Source organism: Pristis pectinata, chromosome 8, assembly GCF_009764475.1.
Source record: "Pristis pectinata isolate sPriPec2 chromosome 8, sPriPec2.1.pri, whole genome shotgun sequence".
NCBI lineage: Eukaryota > Metazoa > Chordata > Chondrichthyes > Rhinopristiformes > Pristidae > Pristis > Pristis pectinata.
The window spans coordinates 18,061,697-18,083,714 of NC_067412.1; the positions used below are offsets into that span (position 1 = coordinate 18,061,697).

At 40.7% G+C, this 22,018-nt stretch overlaps 1 protein-coding gene across 1 annotated transcript; it reads left to right on the plus strand.

The window, feature by feature from the left end:
- Window positions 1-1,216: 1,216 nt before the first annotated feature.
- Window positions 1,217-21,957, plus strand: ntan1 (N-terminal asparagine amidase). The gene is made up of 10 exons (XM_052021156.1): window positions 1,217-1,339; window positions 5,906-6,008; window positions 8,125-8,190; window positions 9,519-9,627; window positions 13,918-13,991; window positions 17,709-17,762; window positions 18,441-18,494; window positions 21,032-21,129; window positions 21,236-21,349; window positions 21,442-21,957. The coding sequence occupies exons 1-10, from the start codon at window positions 1,259-1,261 to the stop codon at window positions 21,610-21,612; spliced, it is 924 nt and encodes a 307-aa protein (XP_051877116.1). The 5' UTR covers window positions 1,217-1,258; the 3' UTR covers window positions 21,613-21,957.
- Window positions 21,958-22,018: the final 61 nt, after the last annotated feature.

The window sequence follows — 22,018 nt, forward strand, 5'->3', positions numbered from 1 at the left end:
CTAATTGCCTTCCCTTCATAAATATTATTGCAGATTTTGGTTTGCGACAATAATACACTAATTCCAAGTCGAAATATAGTGTTTCTTCCAAGTTTTTGCTCATGGAAGATAATTTGTCAGATCACTTGAAGTAAACCAATTTGGTAAAATCACAGTCTATTCTGGCTACCACTGCAGGCTATCTCCCCTCTTTCCAGTCCTGATGAAGGGTCTCGACCTGAAACGTTGACTCTTTATTTCCCTTCATAGATGCTGCCTGACCTGCTGGGTTCCTCAAGCTCCTTTGTGTGTTGCTCAAATTTCCAGCATCTGCAGTCTTCCTGTGTCTATTCTGGCCTCTTTTCAATTTATTACAATATAGTGTAGCTAGCTCAATGTAGATAGTTGGCGAGCACATTCATTTGAATTGGGGACAGTAATCTGGTATTATACTATTTAAATAACCACAATATAGTTACTAAGTCTATGCAAATGTTAGTATGTTCAATCAAGATACTGGAAATAGATCGGCCTGTGAAGGGAAGCAGCGATGACGTTTCGGGCTGCAAACTTTTGATATGAAGGCATATTTGCATCGGACTTCAAAGGCAGTCAGTATTACAATTTGCAGATAAAACGGTATGTATAATTAATGCATTTTTGTAACCATCAATTATTAGACATGACTTTTTTTAAGAACATCCTCAAAACCATTACCACGTTTTTGTAAAGAAATGCGTGATGTGACATATTAATCTATTGTCAAAACACTTCAGTAATTGGCAAATTTCCACAGGAGGAAAGTTGGCTTAGAGTCATAGAGCAATACAGCACGGAAACAGACCCTTCAGCCCAACTCATCCATGCCGCCCATCTGAGCTCGTCCCATTTGCCCATGTTTGTCCCATTTGCCCATGTTTGTCCCATATCCCTCTAAACTGAGGAAGACATTGGGCAACGCAGTAAATAGAGAAATTACTGGATAAGCCCCACTAGGGAACAGTAATCAATGAACTGTTCGGTGTTTGCAACACCAGTACAAAATGCTAAGAGAGTGGAGACTCCTGCAGGCACTGCTCGTTGTGAGCTGGCACTGCTGCACAGGATCGGCGGGGAGAGCCGGTGTGCCGCAGTACATTGTGGGACTTGGCGTTCAGTCCCGACGTTTCCCCCGCCCATTCACACGTCCCGTGGGGGGGGAGGCGCCTACAATTCCCATAAAGCCACGCGGCTGGAGCGACGTTGCTGACTGGTGGCGGTGGAGAGAGGGCTGTGCAGGATGCCGCTTCTGGTTAACGACCAACCCGTCAGTTTACCTTCGTCCACTGAGGAGTTCATTAAACGTTATCCCAAGTTAAAGGTGAGTTGTAAGTGTCTGGGTGCCGTGCTCGGTCTCGCTTGTTTGCCCGTCTAGCTGAACGTGGGAGAGGACGAGAGCCAGTGGCTGAAGGGAGAAGCTCTCAGTCGGTGTCTGGGGCTAGCACGCTGGATGGGTGTGTTCCTGCTGATCTTATGACATTACCAACGTTTAACCTTCAACCTCACTGAATGAAACCTTTTCCTGTGATTTATCTTTTTGTGAGCTTGCTTGTTTGTGTACAAGTTGACTAAATTGCCCGTTTCAAAAGGAAATACTTTTCTCGGTTAACTTGTCTGCAAAGTGCTTTGGAATGCCTTGTCTTAATAAAAGACATCCATATTGTATTATGTCCTTTTTTTTCTTACGGCATTAGAAACAGGAGCTTTGGCCCAATGAGTTTACGCTGACTCTTGGAGCAACTCCATCAGCCCTATTCCCCCACTTACTGTAATCTATTCTTTCTGAATTGCCCACCTTGATTCTTCCATCCCCACTTACAATAGGGATAATTTATAATGATCAATTAATTTACCAACCGGAGAACCTGAGAGAAATCTATGTGGTCACGGGGGGAATGTGCAAACTCCACACTGACAATGCTGAAGATCAGCATTGAACCCAGGTCACTAGAGCTGTGAGGCAGCAATACTGCCTGTGCAGCCCAAGTTGTGTAATTTAGGAGACCTTAACTCTTCCTTGTGTCCTCACTGTTCCCATCTGAAATGGCATCATTTATAATCCAAAGTGATTTTACTCCTGGGTTGATGGCAGGGGAGTTTCCAAAAGAATATTTTATTTTAATCCTGGAGAATTAACAAACCTTGGTAGAATAAACCAAACATGAGGTAGGAAACACCTGACAAAATGAACGTTACAAAGTTATGGAAAATAAGTCATGAAAGCATTAAATGTATAGTTTGTTTGAGAGGAAGATAAAAGTTAAAGATCGAATGATCAAACATTCTTGGGAATACAACTTAGCTTGGTGACCAGTTCCTCTACTTTGTGCGATTTTATTTTAATCAGTGACTTTATGAAATTATACAAAAAAATTATTTTTCAATGGGAATAACGGCTTGTGCTTCAAAAACATTCCCGTCCTCAACAATGGCAGTCCCCAGCGTGCAAGGCTGAAACATCTGCAGCCACGTTCAGCATAAAGTGTCGAGTGGTACTCCATCCGGGCTTCCTCCTTGTCTATTAGCCAAGTGGAAAATTGTTCAGATATACCTCCTTCATAAAAAGTCTGTCAAATCTAATCCAATTAATTGCTGCTCAATCAGTCTACTCTCCATTATCGTGAAAACAGTGGAAGATGTCAGTGACAGCAGTAGCAAGCGGCAATGACCCAATCGCCTGCTCTGACCAGGACTGCACAACACCAGACCTCATCAGCTTTGGTCTGGACGGGGGAACTAAAGAGTTGAAATCTAGTAGCAAATTGAAAGGGTCTTCCTTTGATGTGAAGATAACATTTGACTACGTGTGGTATCAAGGAACCCTGATAAAACTGAAGTCAATGAACATAAAGGGGAAAGCACTCCAGTAATGGGAACCGTGCCTTGCAAAAGGCTGTGGGTTAATGGAAGTCAATCATCCAAGCCCCAAGAGATGCCTGTCAGAGTTCCTCAGGGCAGTGTCCCAGCCATTTGAAAAGCATGAATTAAAAATAAACTTCCTTCCTTAAGGCAACCGTTAACAGCAATCCCTAGTTTGAGTCCTAACCTGTAAGAAAATATGGGAGCTAGAAAGAGGAGAAACCTCTTCATTCAGGCTGGTGGCATGAAATTCAGTTAGAGATTAATACAGAAACTGTCACAAAGATTGAAGAGGTGGTTGAAAAAAGAAAAAATTATGACCTATGCAAATAAAATGGATTAATGTGATTAGAACTACATTTTCATATGAAAGGTGACATGAATTGATAAGGCTGAATGTCTGTTTCCACAGGACATGTTTATCTCTAACCACTAATCTCAAACCACTCCACTAGGCCCAATGCATTGTTTTTCGTTGCACCTGTGTGTATGTGTACTTGTGCATGTGACAATAAACTTGACTCTTGATCTCTATCAATAAGCAATGTATTGGATCTAATGGAGTGGTTTGGGCTAATCCAGGGTTTCTGTTTTGTAATGTGTATAAGGAGTCAGTATGTGAACTGGGTATTCCAAAATACTGCCCATACTGGAAATCTGAAATAAAAGCATAATCCTGAGAATATTCAGCAGGTTAAGAAGCATTTGTGCAGAGAAGGACAAAGAGTTAATGTTTCAGGTTGCTATCTTTCATCAGAAAAGGAAGTTGTTAGAAGTAAAACAAGTTTTAAGTTGCAGAGAAGGGACATGGAGAGAACAAAAGGGAATTTCTGTGAAGACTAGGAGTGTGTGCTAAAGGTATATCTGGAGGAGGTGTAACCGGGTGGAGAGCAATATGACCTGAAGTACCAAGAGAAGTGTGTGTGTGTGTGGGGGGGGGGGGGGGGGGGGTTGGTGGTGAGGACAAGAGAATTTGGATGCTGAAAAGGTGAGATACAAGACTGGGATGGCTGGTTATCTGAAATTGTTAAATTTGATGTGGAGTCCTTATGGAGGTACAGCACAGTTTCTTGAGCTTGCCTAAAGGCTAATTGGAACAGTGCAAAAGACCAAAGACAGTGAGACCAGAGTGGGTGAGATGTGGATTAAATTGTCAGGTAACCAGAAGCTTCAGAACACCCTTGCTGACTCAATGGTGATGTTCTGTGAAGCAGTTACTCAATCTGGGTTTGGCTTTCCTATTGTAGAGAAGTCCAGACTGTAAACACGATATAGTAAACAGAAAGAAATACAAGTAAACCTTTGCTTCACCTGGAATGGGTATTTTGGCCCTTGGATGAAGGGAAAGGAGGAACAGAAAAGGCAGGTATTACATCTAGGTATTACTTTTTTGGAGGTCCCTGATTGGGTTTTATTGTACTTGATTATGATGTACTCTGATTTATAAATCAGAATTTGGAAATTGCTGTATAAACATTCTAACAGTGGTGGAAAGATTTTCAGAGTGGTCTGTATTTCTTTGTATGCTATTAACAAACAATTTACTGTTTCCCTATTATTTTGTGTCAGAGTTATCTTCAACATGTGACTATTTCAGTGGGTGGCACTGGATCTTAATCTAGAGTGAAAATGCTGACCATTCCTTTCCCAGCATTTGCATTCCTGATAACCATCAGCAACTTGACAGAATGGGCATTAAACCTAGGAGAGGCCTGGGCAATCGCTGGTTGAACTTGGTGTGTTTATCCCAAATCAATAGGAGAATTACACATGGAACTTCTATTATGGGCAGATTTCTGATATCGGGAGTAAGAGGTTCAATCACCAAACATAACAAGTATCCTTGGTATGAGCTCATCTACAAACAAGCAGTGATTTATAGTAAGCTCTGCTCTGTATTGACATCAGTCTAAATACTTCACAGACTTTAAAGGGTTAAAATCTCCTTGTAGCTCAAGGTGCTGAATTTATCAATTCATCTGGTATTGATTTGGATAAATCATTATCAGAAAGGAAAACAGATCAATAAGTTAGTGAACTATTTCGTTGCTAATTGGAAAAGAACATGCATACCTTAGAACTTCTCTATTCTCAGGCCATTAAGGGCTTACCCATCCTAACTGCAGAGTGAATTTCATAGAATTGTGGCTGAATTGCAAACCAGGCAGGCAAAATTGCATGAAAATACTTAATTTAGTTGTAGTAATGTATAAAAATCTATAGTGTGCTTGGTGGGTGGGGGGGGGGGGGTGGTGCTGGTGGTAGGTATCAGCTTGAATTACATTTTATGCCATATTTTAGAACACTTAAATCAAGGCTTTGGTGTGTGTTGCCTTAGTAACTTTTGCTTTTAAATTTCAATACATGACCCTCAATGCAGCACCATTTATTGCTCCAGCACAGAGATGTAATTGTTTGGTTTGTGGAGTCTGCTGCAGAATTGGGTGAGTCTGGGATTCAGGACTGGCTGAGAGGGAGATCAGAGATCCTGGCAAAAACTGAATGGAAGCCAGAGACCCCAACAGCAGCAGTGAGTCTAATTGTGGTTGAGCCTGATATCTCCAAACCTGCAGTTTTCACAATATTGCAGGTTAAGTAAGTTCTGTTGTAATAATTTGTTTTGAAGAAATGGACATCTTATTATATGGACATTAGGGCAGGCACAGTAGTGTAGTGGTTAGCGTTAGTGTACAGTGCAAGTGACCCGGGTTCAATTCTGGCCACTGTCTGTAACAAGTTTGTACGTTCTCTTGTTTTTGCATGGGTTTCCTCCGAGTGCTCCGGTTTCTTCCCACATTCCAAAGACGTACGGGTTAGGAAGTTGTGGGCATGCTATGTTGGCGCTGGAATTGTAGTGACACTTGTGGGCTGCTCCCAGAACACTCTACTCAAAAGATGTATTTCACTCTGTTTCGATGTACATGTGATTAATAAAGATATCTTATCTTGACTAGAAGTGGAGCTATTTTGTCCAACTTGGGGTAAGTATACTTGTTTCAGTAAAATCTAATGCTTCTATTTCATGCAGGAAGGTGCAGAAACTTTGAAATTGAAGCCAGCTCTCAAGGTAGGCCCTAAAGGTCTTCTATATATTCAGCAAAGGGAATTTGCAGCAACAACTCCTCAGGATGGTGAGCATCAATTTATTTCAGTTTTTAAAGATGGTTACTGGAACTACTGGAGTCTACTTGATCATCCAGATTCTCTTATAGCTGAGAATTACTTAAAGAATCAGATCTAATTGATTTAAGTTTCATTTCCATCCCAAACATATGACTCCTTACAGGCTATGCAATGCTATCTCAGGACGGGTGCTCTTTAAATTTGATATGTGATTTCTTTGGCTAATAGTCATATCCATCGCTGTGTTTGTTCATGCTTCTCCTTTTCAAGTCCCTTCACAATGTAAAATTCCATAAGCAAGGGTCTGATGGGAAAGATTGTAATTTCTGTTTGAAGAGTAAAGAACAAACCTGGGTTCGTATTGGTACCTTCCACAACTTCAGAATGTCTCTCAGATCTTTACACTGGTGATATAGTGACGTGTGTATGAATTGTTACTTTATGACCTAAGTCTGTCCAGCAGATCCTGGTCTCCAACTATCTTGGAACTTCATTGCTCTTGTGCCTAGATCTTGCTCTGTCAATACTGTGTGGTAGCTGGAATACAGTGGCTTTCTCACGTTAACAGAATACACACATGGGCATCTTCCACTCCTCAAAAGGAAGTTTGAGACCTAGAACTTCATTACCATTCTAGGGCTGCTAAATAACGCAAGCCATGATTCTGACTAGCAGGTCCACTACTGACCTAATCCCGATGGGTTGAAGCAAGGCTGGTTCATCACACAAGCACTCTTACACAAGGCACTGATACAAGATAAGGGGGGAGAGATTTAAAAGAGACCTGAGGGGTAACTTCTTTGCACAGAGAGTGGTGAGTACCTGGAATGACCTAGCAGAGGAAGTGGTCAAGGCAGGTACAATTGCAACATTTAAAAGGCATTTGGATAGGTATGTGGAGGGGAGGGGCTTGGAGGGTTATGGGCTGAACGCGGGCAACTGGGACTAGCAGGGAGGATGCTTTGGTTGGCATGAACCAGTGGGGCCAAAGGGCCTGTTTCCATGCTATATTACTCTGACTCTTCTAAATCTTCCTTGCTGGAATACAACCACTTGCTTCCAACAGATTCCCCACTGGTGTGGAGTTCATCTACAGAACAAAGGAGAACTGTTCAGCCTTCATTGGCTCCACTTCAGAACTAAGATCATGCCAATCTCGGTCATTGATTTTTAGTATACAGATAATACTTGCTTTTGTGTACACTGGAGGTTGAATTCTAAGTCATTGATTCCTTCACTGAAGTGGATGAGGGGAAGGACCTTGCATTAAACTCCTGGAAGATTAATGTACACACAGACACACACATGCACCTCCACTCTCCTCTCTCCTCCCAGAGCTTCTGAATCCCCCACAGAGCCAAAATATTCAGCCTTAAAATATTCATTTAATCAATTTCCACAGCACTCTGGTAGGGAACTTCAGAGTCGTGGCCTTCTGAAGAAATACTTCCACCGCTCCACATTAACGAAGTGACTCCTAATTCGGAAACTTTGCCTTTTAGTTTCTCTAATGAGAGGAAACATTCTGTTGGCATCTATCAGATCTTGTGTATTTCAATGAAATTGCCTTTTCTTCTAACCTCCAATGGGTACATCCCTATTTGCTCAACTTTTCATCATGAGACAATCCCCTCATCCTAGGAATTAGCCTGGTGACTACATTCTCTTAACTGCCTCCAATGTAAGTGTATCCCTCCTGAAATAAGGACACCAAATTGTGTGCAATGCTTCATGTGTGGTCTTGCCAACATCCTGTACAGTTGTAGCAAGACTTTCCTGCTTCATCCCCTCTGCAATAAAGGCTAAAATTCCATTTTTCTTCCTAATGACCTGCTATTCTTGCGTGCTAATTTTTTGACTTCTGATTTATGTAGTTGTATAACTCTGCAGTCTTGGTGTATTCTTTTAATGTAGCATTGTGACCCAAAAATCAGGCGAGTTACAATGGACTTTTACTGAGTAGTGGAGACTTTTGTTCCATTGCATTTAAAAGTTGAGTTCTAACCCATTGTTCCAAAATGTACAAAAAAAGAAAAACTCAGCTGCTTAAGAGTGCATAATGCCACATATTCTGTAGTGTGAAGCAAAGATCTTGACATGTTCTCTGTATACCTTTGACCACAGACTCTATTTCTATACTTGGAACAGAAGATGCAACTACTTGCCATATGGTGGCTCTGCGACACACAGGTAATGAGAGATGTTGTACGATGGTCTGTGAATGTGTTTGTGGTAATTAGATTCATGGTGTTCTAGGTAATTTTCATAGATAAAGTATTGACCATAGTTCGGATAAATGGGTAATTTTCAAGTTGGCAAGGTGCAACTTGGTAGGTTGTCACAGGGATCTTGTATTGTAGCCATGTTTGCTGACGATGCAAGGAATTGCAAACATAGAAAATAGCGGAAGTAGGCCATTCAGCCCTTTGAGCCTGCTCCACTATACAATATGACCTTGGCTGAACATCTACGGACTCGTGATCTCACAATCTACCTCCTTACGTCCTTGCACCTTATTGTCTGGGTGCACTGCACTTCCTCTGTAGCTGTAACACTATATTCTGCATTCTGTTGCTTTTCCCTTGTACTACCTCAGTGCACTGTTGTAATGAAATGATCTGTATGGATGGCATGCAAAACAAAGTTTTCCACTGTGCCTTAGTACATGTGACAATAGTAAACCAATTTACCAAATTCAGTAGCCTTTTCCATCTGTCTCCTCACAGCCCTTGACCCCTTTCATTTCTAAGAACAATAAAAACAATCTGCAAAGGGATGGGTTGTGAGGGTGTACAGAGAATTGGCAGCTGGAGTATAGATGGAAATCTGAGGTCATTTACTTTCATAGGAAGTTTAGGAAGGAAGAACATTGTTTATGTGGAGAGGTATAGAGACAGCTTGTGGGTACAGCATGTAATTAAGAAGATAAGTGGAAAGTTAGCCTTTATTGTAAGGGGGTGGAAGATGAAAATAAAGGTTTTTTTGCTACAGCTGTGCAGGGTATTGGTAAGACCCTCGAGTACTGTGTACATTTTGGGTTTTATTTAAGAAAGCATTATTAATGGAGGCAGTTTAGAGAAGGTTCACCAAGTTGCTTCCTGAGATGAAGGGATTATCTTGTGAGGAAAAATTGAGCAGGTTAGTCCTATGCTCATTGGGGTTTAGGAGAATGAGAGATCATCTTATGGAAACATTGGATTCTGAGGAAGATTACTGGGATGGATGCTGGGAGGATGTTTCCTCTCATGAGGAAATCTGGTACTAGGAGCTGTTGTCTCACTATAAGAGGTGGACCCGTTGAAGATGTGAAGAGGAACTTATTCCCAGTAGGATAATTTTTGGAGTTTTCTATTGCAGAGGGTTGTGAAGGCTAAATCATGGGATATATTTGAGGCTGAGATGGTTAGGTTTTCAGATTAATGGGAAGCTGAAGGTGATTGGTGTGGCAATGACCTTCATTATTCTGAAGATTTATTATGTTTATTAAGAACATTTATTATGTTCTTGCGGCTTTTTAGGGTGTGGAGCAACAGCTTTGGGACACTGTGATGGAACAGATACAGCAATGTCTGTGTCCAAAATGCTAAATGCTGTCAAGTCCTTGTCAGATGGATTCAGTAATGGAAGGTAAGGTCTCGGTACATGAAAACTGAAAATATTGACAAATCTTGAATTCTCACCTGCAGGCCCTAATCTGGTATTACATCTCAAAACAGTAAGTAATTGTGATTGAGGAGAAAAAAACCTGCAGATGCTGAAAATCTGAAATAAAAACAAAGTGCTGGGGTCATTCAGCAGATCAGGCAGCATCCACTGAGAGAGAAATACAGTTTAAAGTTTCGGGTCAATGACATTTCCATAGTGAACTGTAGGCTTGAATAAAACTGTCCATTTTGTACAAGTGTGGTTGGCTTCACAGGTTTTATCATTTTCAACTCTTGATCAATCTGCTCATATCATGTGGTTTTGGAGCAGGAGTGAACAGTCATGTTGGAAAACAAGAGCATTCCAGTTTGGCTTGAAGGTTCTCTTGCCATAAATGCTGCCTGTCCTGCTGAGTATTTCAAGTTTCTTTTTTCTGTTATATTTCAGATTTTCAGCGCCTGCAGTATTTTGCTTTTGGACTGTTATTCAAGAGAGGTTTTGGTGCATTTTAACTGGGGAAGAGGTAGGAATGTTTGCAACGTCCTCAGTTAAAGGCAGAGGCCAGTCATCCCCAGGACTGGCAGATCTCCAAATGTTTTGTCCACACATTTATGTTTCTGTAATTAGCTGTTTTTGTGAGATTTATTTCCCAGTTTTCTTTTCTCCTCTTGTGAATTTAGTCAGGGAATATGGTGTGATTTTGTTTTTTAAAGTCTAAAGAATTTTCATGAGTCAGATTGAACAGCAAACCGTGTACGTTTTGATATTAAAGAGACATGAACTTTTTAAATTTTTAACCTAGCTTAGTATGTCTTATTGTTTTATTTCAACTTGGCCTTGCAAATACAGCAGTAATTCTGTATAACACTAAATAATGCATACACTTGTGAGATTGCATTGGACATTTGCATTTGCACAATGGCACAAAAAGTATGCATTGGAATTGGTTTATTATTGTCACTTGTACCAAAGTAGAGTGAAAAACTTGTCTTGCATACCGTTCATACAGATCAATTCATTACACAGTGCATTGAGGTAGTACAAGGTAAAACAGTACAAAATGCAGAATAAAGTGTCACAGCTATGGAGAAAGTGCAGTGCAGGTAGACAATAAGGTGCAAGGTCATAACGAGGTAGATTGTGAGGTCGAGTCCGTCCTATCGTACCAGGGAACCGTTCAATAGTCTTATAGAAGCTATCCTTAAGCCTGGTGGTACGTGCGTTCAGGGTTCTGTATCTTTTGCCTGATGGGAGAGGGGAGAAGAGAGAATGTCTTGGGTGGGTGGGGTCTTTGATTATGCTGGCTGCATTACTGAGGCGGTGAGAAGTATAGACCAAGTCCATAGAAGGGAGGCTGGTTTTCATGATGTGCTGACCATTTACAAATAGTGTATGTTGGTGTGTGACGTGTACCTGCAAAAGCAGTACTTTACCTGTGTTGTTAAGATTTGGGAAGACTGTGTCAGATGTATTTGAAGATTTCGTCTCCCCTTAAGGAAAGGGAGAGCACCACCCTTTCTTTTGCCAGGCTGAACTTTTTCTCACGTTGAACAAATTCCCCTTCCCTCCCATTCACTTCCTCCAAATAATGCTGTGGCTGTGGAATGGATCTTGTTTCAATACTACGGGGTGGGGCTTAATCAGGGGGCCCTCCCTCCCCTGTTTTTATGTAACATTGATCACTGCATTGATACAATGCTGCTTTCTGACTTCAAGCCGAAATTGAACAGTTTGTGAACTTTGCTGCTGATTTCCAACGTGCTGTCACCTCCATGTGGTCCCTTTCTGAACTTCTGTATCTCTGTTTCAGTGGATGGGTTAGCAACAAACATTAGCCGTGAGCCAGTGGACTCGCGCAGTTACCTTGACTACGCTTCATCTAACCCCGTTCCCTACAAGGACTCTCTTCCATTCTCCCATTTTCTCCTCTTCGACACATCTGTTCTTTTAAAAATGCCCTTTGCCCCAGTGCTTCTGATATGTCTCCAATCCATCAATGTTGTCAGGTTCTCAAACATGTCTGTACCGTTTTCCCCTTTCCTGTTCAGAACAATAATGAGGTTCTGAAAATAAGAAATAAAAATAGAAGATGCTGGAAATACTCAGCAGTTTGGGTAGCCTTGTGGAAAGAGAAACAGAGTTAATGTTTCAGGTTTGGGACCCTTTGTCAGAATAAGGTTCTGCTTGCATGATGGGCACAAGAGTTTGTGTGTACCGATGATAAGGTTCCCCTTTTCCTTGCCTTCCACCCCACTTGCCTCTATGTTCAACACAATTTCTGAACCTTCAAGGTGATTCTTCTATCAGACACGGCTTCTTCCCTTCTCTTTCAGTGTTCCAAAAGGACCATTCCCTCCAGGATGCTCTGATTCACTCCTTCATCTCCAACTCCCTAGTTCATGTCTCCTTCCCATGCAATGGGGGGGACTTGCTCTTTTACTTCCTCCCTTCTTGCTGCCTGGGGAGCCAAACATGCTTTCCAGGTAAAGCAGTGATTTATTTGTATGATTTGGATTTCAAAAAAAAAACTGTAGATGCTGGAAATCTGAAATAAAAACACAATATTGGAAAGACTTAACAGGTCAGGCTGGACTTGCTGTCATTTCATTTCACCCTCATGGGAACACATTGGTCCAGAACTCTCACCATTTAGCATTTAAATGCTTCCCACTTGTCTGTTGTAGACCTACCTGCAAGTCGAGCTCCCTGTATACTTTTGCCAGGTCCTGTCTTGCAATATTGAAATTGGCTTTCCCCCAATCCAAGACCTTAATTTCTGGATCACCCTTATCCCTTTCCATTAACAACCTTGAAATTTGCAGAGTTATGGTCACTGTCTCTGAAATGCTCCCTTACTGATACTCCAACTACTTGCCCTGCTACATTCTCTAAAATTAGTTTCAGTGCTGCCCCTTCTCTAGTTGGACTGGCTCAATAAAATGCTCCTGGATGCAATTTTTAACAAGTCCAGCCCCTCTGAGCCTTTCACACTAAAATTGTTTGCAGTTGATATTGGGGAAGTTGAAATCCTCTACTACTGGAACCTATTATTTCTGCTTCTCTCTGTGATTTGTCTGCATATCTGCTCCTCTCTCTCATGATGACTGTTAGGAGGCCTGTAGCATCGCCCCAGCAAAGTGATAGCCTCCTTTTCATTTCTGTTCTACCCATATGGCTTCATTTGAAGAGCCTTCTTGGACATCCTCCCTTGCTACTTAATCATATAGCAATGCCACATCCTCTTTTACATCCCCATTGTCACCTGTGAAGATTCTATACCCTGGACTGTTGAATTGCCAATTCTGCCCGTCCTTTAACCTTGCCTAGCAACAATATATTCCTCTGTGCTGATCAGAGCTCTTAAGTCCACCTACCTTACTAGCCAGACCCTTTGTATTAAAACAAATGCAATTTAGTGTTGCATTTAGCTTATTACACCCCTGCTTGCTTCACTTAATGGATTGACTTGGTTTCCTTTCAATAGTTCACTGCATCACCCCCTGCTCTTGTCCAGTTAGTTTAAACCCTCCCCACTCACAGTAGCAAACCTTGCTACAGTTCTGATACAAGCTGTTCAATTTGTACAAGTCCCACCTTCCCCAGAAACAGTCCCATTGATGCAGAAATCTAAAGCCCTCCTTCCTTCACTCACCCTTCAGCCACGCCATCATCTGTTTCTCCTATTCCTGTTCTCAATGGCACCATCTTGTGCCTTACACTTCCACCACTCCTCTTTTTCTTCCCTTCTGATGTTCAAAGTTCATTCATCTCCTTTTACTTGAACCTCACCCAGACACTCCTTTTATTATTCACCAGCAGAACATCTCATTTGTTCTCCCCACATGTTTTCTCTGTGATGTAAAACTTGTTTTATTTCGAACTTTTCACAATTCTGATAATGGTCTTTTAACTTGGAACATTTAAATGTATTTCCTTCTCCATGGATGCTCCTTGATCTGCTGAGCATTTTCTGTTTTTTACTTCAGATTTCCAGCATCTGCAAAGTTTGGATTGCTGTTAAGGGGATTATAAACTAGAGTAAATGGTATAGAACCTCCCAGTTAAAGGCCAAACATCACCAGGATGGGCCAATGTCCAAAATGTTTATTCTGAGATGTATGCTTCCCAATTTCCTCTTCTCTTGTGACTTTTGTCCAGGAAATGGCATGATTGGAAAAAATATAAAGCTTCCATTAATCCACAACTTTCTAACCTAGTTAAGCATTTTCTTCTAAAAGTGCTCATTGAATTGGTGTAATTTTTGTGTTTTAGATATGAAGTTCACCTAGTAGGAGGTTTCATGGACGAACAGTTGCTATCTCGGAAGCTCACCCTAGAACTGCTTGGTAGGTTTTAATCTATTTGCCACTGACAATTTCACATACACATAGAGTACTATAACATGTATGATGGAAAATGAGAAAGGACAACCAATACATGATCAAAATTGTTAATAGTTTAGTATCTTGTGTCTTTGCTCCCTTTGTATCCAAGTTACCTTTGTTGTAAAGGGACCACTATAACTAAGAAAATAAATTTCCCAAGAGTTTTCCTGGGGGGGGAATACGAGTGATTTTAAAGTGTTTCTCCATTTCTGTAACTCTGTTCCTACAATCCTCAGATGCATTCCTCCAATTCTAGCCTCTTGTGCAGTCCCAGTTTCCTTGACTCTTCAATTTGTGGCTGTGTCTTCTGCTGTCTGGGCTCAAACCTCTGGAATTCTCTCTTTCTTTAGCAGCTTCCTTAAACTTTTGATCAAGATTTTACTTGCCTGTTGTAATATATTTAAAGGTAATTTTGATGCAGATTTTGTTGGATAATCTTGTGAAACAGCATTGGGCATTTTCCTTTGTTAATAGCGCTTTACAAATACAAGTTGTTATGTAATCTCTTGTTGTTATTTTGTTCACTGTGTCTATTTGCAATGAGCCAGCTGGATGAGATTTCTTGTAGTTTCCCTTGAGGATAAGATTTCTTGTAGTTTCCCTTGAGGATAAGATGCGGCTAATAATTTGGTAGTTGTAAGACAGCTTACCAAATTTGGATGAAGAACAGCACCAGATCTGCTGCTTTCAAGGAATGATTAGGATTTGCACTTCTGGAGTTGGTCGATGTATTGTGCTCATTTTACTTAATTCAGGTGATTTGCTAGATTGTTCAGAATCCCAGTAATGGGGAGCATGCACATCACTCTAACTGGCAGGGTCAGAGCACGCCTTGGACTCATTGCTGAATGGATGGCACAGGTGCTCTTGGTGCCAGGTTCAGGTAAGAAGGGGCAAGGCCATGGAGGGGTTTCAATAAAAGGATGAGAACTTTAAAATCAATGTGTTGCTAGACCTTGAGACAATGTGGGTCAATGAACAAAGTTGATGGCCTAATGGGAAGTTGCATGTTCAGATACATGCAGCAGTGTTTTCGATAAGCAGGAGTTCATTAAGGATGAAAAGTTTGTTGCAGGCTTTGAATTACAGTGAAGAGTTGAATCTGGCAAATATATACATCATTTCTTATGCCTGAATTCATCCCCCACATTAATCACTTGTTCCCTGGCCTGAACTCTTTCCATACACCTATTTCCTTGGCCACATTTCCTTCTGGCTCGCCTCAACAACTCCTTTATCTTCCTCCCATATTTTGCTTATTCATAATGTCATGGCGTTGTTTGAGCTACCATATTTATTCTGCAGTTTGGAACTAATCTCATGAGATGACGCAGGCATGGAAATGAACAAACTGGTTTATTTTGCATACATGTATTTTCTACCACTCATTGTTCCTGTTTGCAGTAGCACAGCTGTTCCACCTTCCCATTCTTGGTTAAAATTTACTTTAAGCAGTTTGGATAAAAGCAGAATGTTTTCACTGTTCCATTTTGGAGTGTCCCTCTTTGACGAAATAGAGGGAGAAAGTTAATTTGTACCTTACTATGTGAGTAAAGATCACTTTCTGGTTTCAGGAACTCTGAATGGGTTTTCCACTAACATTCATTGATTTAGAAGTTGTATCTGCTTCAATATTCTTTGGGGTATTACCACCTGAGCTCTTGGAAGTTTAAGCAACAGGGAAAAAAAAATTGAACAAGCTGATTAATGGTGATTTCTCTCTCTCCAGGAAACTCATTCATATCTCCTTATGTGGCTTTGTATTTAGCTTTTATATTAATGAAGATGCACAAATTAATTTAATCTGACCTGTGGTGAGCAGCAAGGAACAAATGAAGTATGGTCATGATTGATATCTGGTTAGCATTAATGTGAGAGAGTTGTGCCAACACAGTTTTGAGAGGGGGAGAACAGGACAAGCAGGTGAGGATATTCTGATACAAACATCCTGTGACACTGTGGAACTTGCAGACAATTTGGTAAATTGTAGAAACACAAACCTGAAGATCACAGAACAGGTGGTTAAAGTAATTATGGAATGGTGCCAGCAGAAACTTGAAATTAAAGAGTTAAGTACACATGGGTAAAGGAGTTGACTTTTATAATCATGCAATTGACAGTTTAAAATAAAAGCAGGCTATGTCTGGGAGATGTACGGAGGAATGTATTAAAAAGGTGCCTCACAGGATAACTGACAGCATTATCTCTGGAGACATTGCAGAAGACCCTGAGTCAGGGATTCAAAGAACTCGCTGCATTGAACCCTGACCAGGTTCCTCTAAGGCAGGTAATATCTGAATCCAAGCAGTGATTCTTGGAATTGTTTGCAACTAACCAGATGATCATGATTAATGAAAAATATAGTTATTGGGCAAAGCCATTGTGTGGTGTACTTTGTTGTGTGCTGTGTCAAATTTGCAACAGATCCACTATACTGAAAAACATTGCAAATTACTGTGCTGGTGCTGACACTTAAAGGGAGGGAAGTGGGGGAGCTGCCAGCTAACAGGAATGAGAAGGGAGAAGTGGCATGCTTTTGGGGTGGATATAGTAGGGGGTGGTTATAAAGTGATTAATCGGCAGTTGTGATCAATGAGGATGAGCAAGAGAAGGCGGGAATTAATAGGGCAAATGGAAGAAACTGGTACATAAAATAGGAGCAAGGAATTTGATGCTTAATGGGAGAAGAATGTAATCCAGCTGTGAAGAAGTTGAGTGGAAGGAAGGGAGGGGAACCGATGTTGGGGGTTGGGAAGCTGTTGTTGACATTTGACCTTTATTACTGTATTTGTGGAGTTTGCATGTTCTGCCAGATCGGATGCTCCAGTTTCCTCCCATATCCCCAAAAAAATTGTACTTGTAAGTTAAGGGATAACTTGTATTAGCCAGTCATGTAGGTGGTTAGGAGGAGAGTCAGGGTAAATTAGTGGGCATGTGGGAGTGAATATCTTGCAGGGAAATATTCTGATTTGATTCTGACCTCAGATGCTGCTTAATTGGGGTTTGAATGTTCTCCAAATGATGGTGTGTGTTTCTGCTGTGTGTTCTGGTTACTTCTCCTGAAGACATGCTGGTATGTTAATTGGCTACTGTAAATTATGCTTTAGTGTAGGTAAATGGCAAAAAACCAAAGCAGAATTGATGGGCGTGCAAGAGGGAATAAGATGACTTGCTGGAGGGAAAGATGACTGGGATTGCTCTGGTGGGGGCCAACACAGACCCTAGGGCTGAATGGCCTCTTTCTGTGGCATAAGTAAGTTATTGTAAGATTTAGCTATTCTCTAGAAAAACTTGTTCCAAAACTGGTAAACAGACTTCATTTTTAAAATTTATCACTCTGCTGTGTTTACACAGTTGGTACACATTACTAATTTGTCAATTTATTGATTAAAATCTTGGCAGAGAACTTGCCTTTAGAACTATATATCTTAAATTTTTAGAAATTGCTCATCGATGTCAACAGCAAGCCTAACCTTATAAACTCTCCAGAATTATTGATAGAGATGTCCATTCCATACCAAGCTGATGTTTATCCTATCACTAATTTGATACTGCAGTTTGGCACCTGGTTATTTAGACGTATCAAACTCCATTAGCAGTAAGTTACATGTCCGCAAACCATAACAACCAAAAGATCAGCATGATGTTTAATGTCTTAACTCTTGTATTCATTTGTAGAAGTTCTCAACAGTCAGTCAGAGAACATTCATTTGGAAACCTACTGTGTAACAGGTAAAACCAAGTTTATTTTAGTTTTTCTTGCTGCGAGGATAAGGAATTAGAAATTGATTGTTGTGAAGTATCAAGTTTATAATGTTGTGAATCCCTTTTCAAAAAATGATCCAAACAGTATTTTAAAATTTCTAGTTTTAATGTTTTTAAAAAAAACCTGTGACATATGCAAAAGGTCACCTAGGTCTCCTACATGTTAATCAAACTGCATTGTTGTGATTTGAAACCCCTTTAGGCTCTGCAGCCTCACTGAATTCCACCCTTGCTTACTGTATCTCAACTGGCTGTTTCAATTATGATTGAGCTATGAGTCTTTGTTCTGATGTTGGTGCAACTATCCACTTTCCATCTGTGCCTTCCCTGCCACATGCTAGTTCTTGGTAAATATTACACCCTTCATTTATTCCCAGGGACAAAGGCAAAGAATCCTTGACCCATGGCAGATTGCTGCCAGTTGGACCTTGCAATGTACAACTTGTTAGCTGCATTTCTACATCTGTAGAGTGACTATAGTTTAGAATATCTGCATTAGTTGTGAAGTTCATTCTCCCAAACTCATGAAAAGCACAGTGTACAAGTCATTGTTTCAAAATTTCTGATCCCTGTGCCTCGCTTCTGAGCTCGCTGAACAAGTGACAAGGAGTCAAATTAATCTTTTTGGAACATGTTCTTTTGTAGAGCTTAATGATGTAATCAAGCAATCTATTCACTGGCCTGTGATATATGGAATAGGTAAGTATTGCATTTTTCTCCCTCAAATGTACCATAATTTCATGTTTACAATTTGAAGTATCCTCATCTGTACAGCATCTGCAGGTTTTGACCTTAACAGCTGGATGCTGTTTCCTAATATAACCACTCAGCACATATATATCCACTTGAATCAGCTGATTTGTGCTGTCAGATGGTTCCATGAGTCGCAGAAGCCCCTACCCAAGTGACCAGTCTCTTTATCCCACATTGAGTTTTGCCAGGTTGTCTGTCCATAGCAGGCACAACCTACTTGCTTTGAATTTGAAGATATAATCAGATACTGATTGAGGAATGTTCCAGGTTGATCATCTTTCTGCTTTCCTAACTTAAAACAAAATTGTGGTTTGTCTTCTGTCTGTTAAGCAAGTAGTCATGTGGCTTGACAGCCTCATTTAAAGGGAAGTATTTTTTAAAAAAAAAAATTTGAATTTATCAAGTTTTCTTTTAAACCATTGTTACCTTTCTCTTGATCAACGAGCTACAGCTGTATAATGAGTAAAAGGGTGACTAGGGAGAGAGTAGGTCCCCTTTGGGATCAGTGGGGCTGCCTATGTATAGAGCTATGGGAGATGGGTGGGATTTTTAATGAATATTTCTCCTTTGTTTACTGAGGAGAAAATCATGGTTGCTCAAGAGGTAAGGGAAACTAGTGGAGATGTTTTGGAGGAAATTCGTATTACTGGGTAGGAGGTATTTGCAGCCTTAAGCACATTAAGGTGGATAAATCCCCAGGCCTGACCAAGTGCATCCTCTGACTTTGTGGGAGGCTAGAGAAGAAACTGCAGAGGCCCTTGTGGAGATATTTGCTTCATCATTGGCCACTAGTGAAGCATCCAAAGACTGGAAGGTGGCTAATGTTGTTCCGTTGTTTAAGAAGGGTAGCAAGGAGAAGCCAGGAAACTACAGACCTGTCAGCCTGACATCAGTAGTGGGGAAGTTGCTGGAGGGAATTTTGAGGGATAGGATCTACCAGAGAGTCTGATTAGGAGGAGTTGGCATGGCTTTGTGTGTGAAAAGTTGTGCTTGACAAACCTTTTTAGAGCTTTTTCTGAAGAGGTAATTTTTTTAAAAAAAAGATGAGGGTAGGGTAGTGTATGTTGTCTATTTGGACTTTAGCAAGGCCTTCAACAAGGTCCATTGTGGCAGGCTGGTCTGGAAGGTTAGTTCCCATGGAATCCAGGGAGAGCTAGTTAGGTGGATTCAAAATTGGCTCAGGTAGGAAGCAGAGGGTGGTGGTTGAAGGTTGTTTCTCAGAATGGAGGCCAGTGACTAGTGGTGTGCTGCAGTGGTCATTGTTGGGACCCTTGCTATTCATTATTTATATAAACGATTTTGATGTGATTGCACGAAGCTTGATCAGTAAGCTTGCAGATGACATGAAATTAGGTCTTGTTGATAGTGAAGAAGGTTATCGTAGATTACAGGGAGATCTTGATCAGTTGGGGAAGGGGGCTGAGGAGTGGCAAATGGATTTCAATACAGATAAGTATGCAGTGATGAATTTTGGGAAGTCAAACCAGCATAGGACTTGTACTCCTAGGTCCCTCTGTTCTGTTACACGCCCTTGTGCCCTACCATTCACAGTGCAAGTGCATAGTTTGTTGAAGTCCATGTCACGGGTAGATGGGGTGTTGAAAAAGGCACTTAGAATGCTGGCCTTCATCAGTCAGGGCATTGAGTATAGTTGGGACATGATGTTGCAGTTGTGTAAGTTGTTGGCAAGGCCATGTTCAGAGTATGTGTAGAGCTTTGGTCACCCTGTTGGAGGAAAGGGTGCAGAAAAGATTTACGATGATGTTGCCAGGACTAGAGGGCCTGAGTTACAGGGAGAGGTTGGCCAGGCTAAATCTTTATTCCTTGGAATACAGAAGAATGAGGGGCAACCTTAATGTTTAAAATTTTGAGAGGCATAGATGAGGTGCACAGTAACTTTTTCCCCTAGGATGGGGGGAGTCCAAAATGGTGGGGGCAAACGATTTAGGGTGAAAGGGAAAAGATTTAAAAGGGACCTGAGAGGCAACTTTTTCACGCAGAGGGTGGTATTTGGAAGTGAGCTGCCAGAAGAAGTGATTGAGGCAGGTACAATAGTATCATTTAAGCACCACGTGGCTAGGTACATGGAGGGGCAGGGCTTAAAGGGATATGGGTAGAATGCAGGAAACTGGAACTAGCTAGGTGGGCACCATGGTCAGCATGGACTCATTGGGTGAAAGGGCTTGTATCACTGACTATAACAAAGCAATTGGTGAAAATCTAACTCAGTAATGTGGCAATGAGCTATGTAGAGAATGCCAGGTAGATTGTAGTTGACTTCACTAATATCGTAGAATTAGGTAAGGTGACTTATTATGGTTTCTTCAAGACTGAAAAGAAAGCTTGTTTTTTTAAATATTTCCATTCAGATTGAGTATTGGTATTAAGTGCTCTCCAGCTACATTAATTGTCTTGGATGTTTAAATCAATGAAATTATTCATTTAAAAACACATTAGTTACTGCATGCTTAACTTTTCTTCAGCTACAAATGTGAAAACTGGTGAGATCTTTCAAGCAACCTTCCCGGACAGAGGTCCAGATGAGGGTCTTCGTTCTGCACGGACTTTTCTAGGAGGTTCTGTAAGTTTCAAAGTTGCCTCAAAAATTAAATAATTTTAAAGTCACAGAGATGATGTGGCAAAGTAGAAATGAGCTTGGGCTCATCTTTTTTTCTCCCCCCATAAAGATGATGTCAATTTATGATGCAAAAGCAGAAGAGTTGCAGATTGAACCGTATGAGTGGAGTCCATTTCCAAATACTGAGTTCTGGTTGCAGCAGCCTGATCATTTGATATTAGAGGTAACTTAAGTTGCTCACAAGCTAGTAGTAAAATATACAAATTCAAGTTTTTTACCTAACTACCATATTAATTTTGTATGTTTCTTTTTAAGTATTTTTCAACATCTCCTCTGGTTGAACCCCCACACTTTGTAGAACACTTGAAGACCACTTTCAAATTTCTAAGTGCTGTTCCAGAAGAGACACTGTTTCCTCAGTGCAAGTCCAGGAACTACAAAAAAACTGCAGATGGTGGTTGGCTGAGGCTCCACAGTGCAAGCTAAATTTTTGTACTTACTCACTCCCAAATCTATCCTTCCTAATTATTAAGAGTTGAACATGAAGGCTTGACTTCATGCAACAAAATTGATATTTCCATTTAATTAACTTGTTACTAAGTATTCTTGTTGGGCTTCTGTAGTTTGTCAACCACAATATTGAAAAATCACACTGCTGCACTTCTTTGGAGTTATTATGCCAGAGGTTTGAGGAGGGTCCATGTGGAAATTATTTGGAATAATTTTATTGATGCTTACATTTATAGTGAATAATAAAATTTACTTGACTTTCTGTAGTATATAGCTTTTTGAATTATTCCTGAACTGTTACTCCCCATCAGTCTCTGGAAACACCTGAACTATTTGTACCTTCGCAGGAGGGTTGGTGGTTAAAGAAACTTTTACATTCATT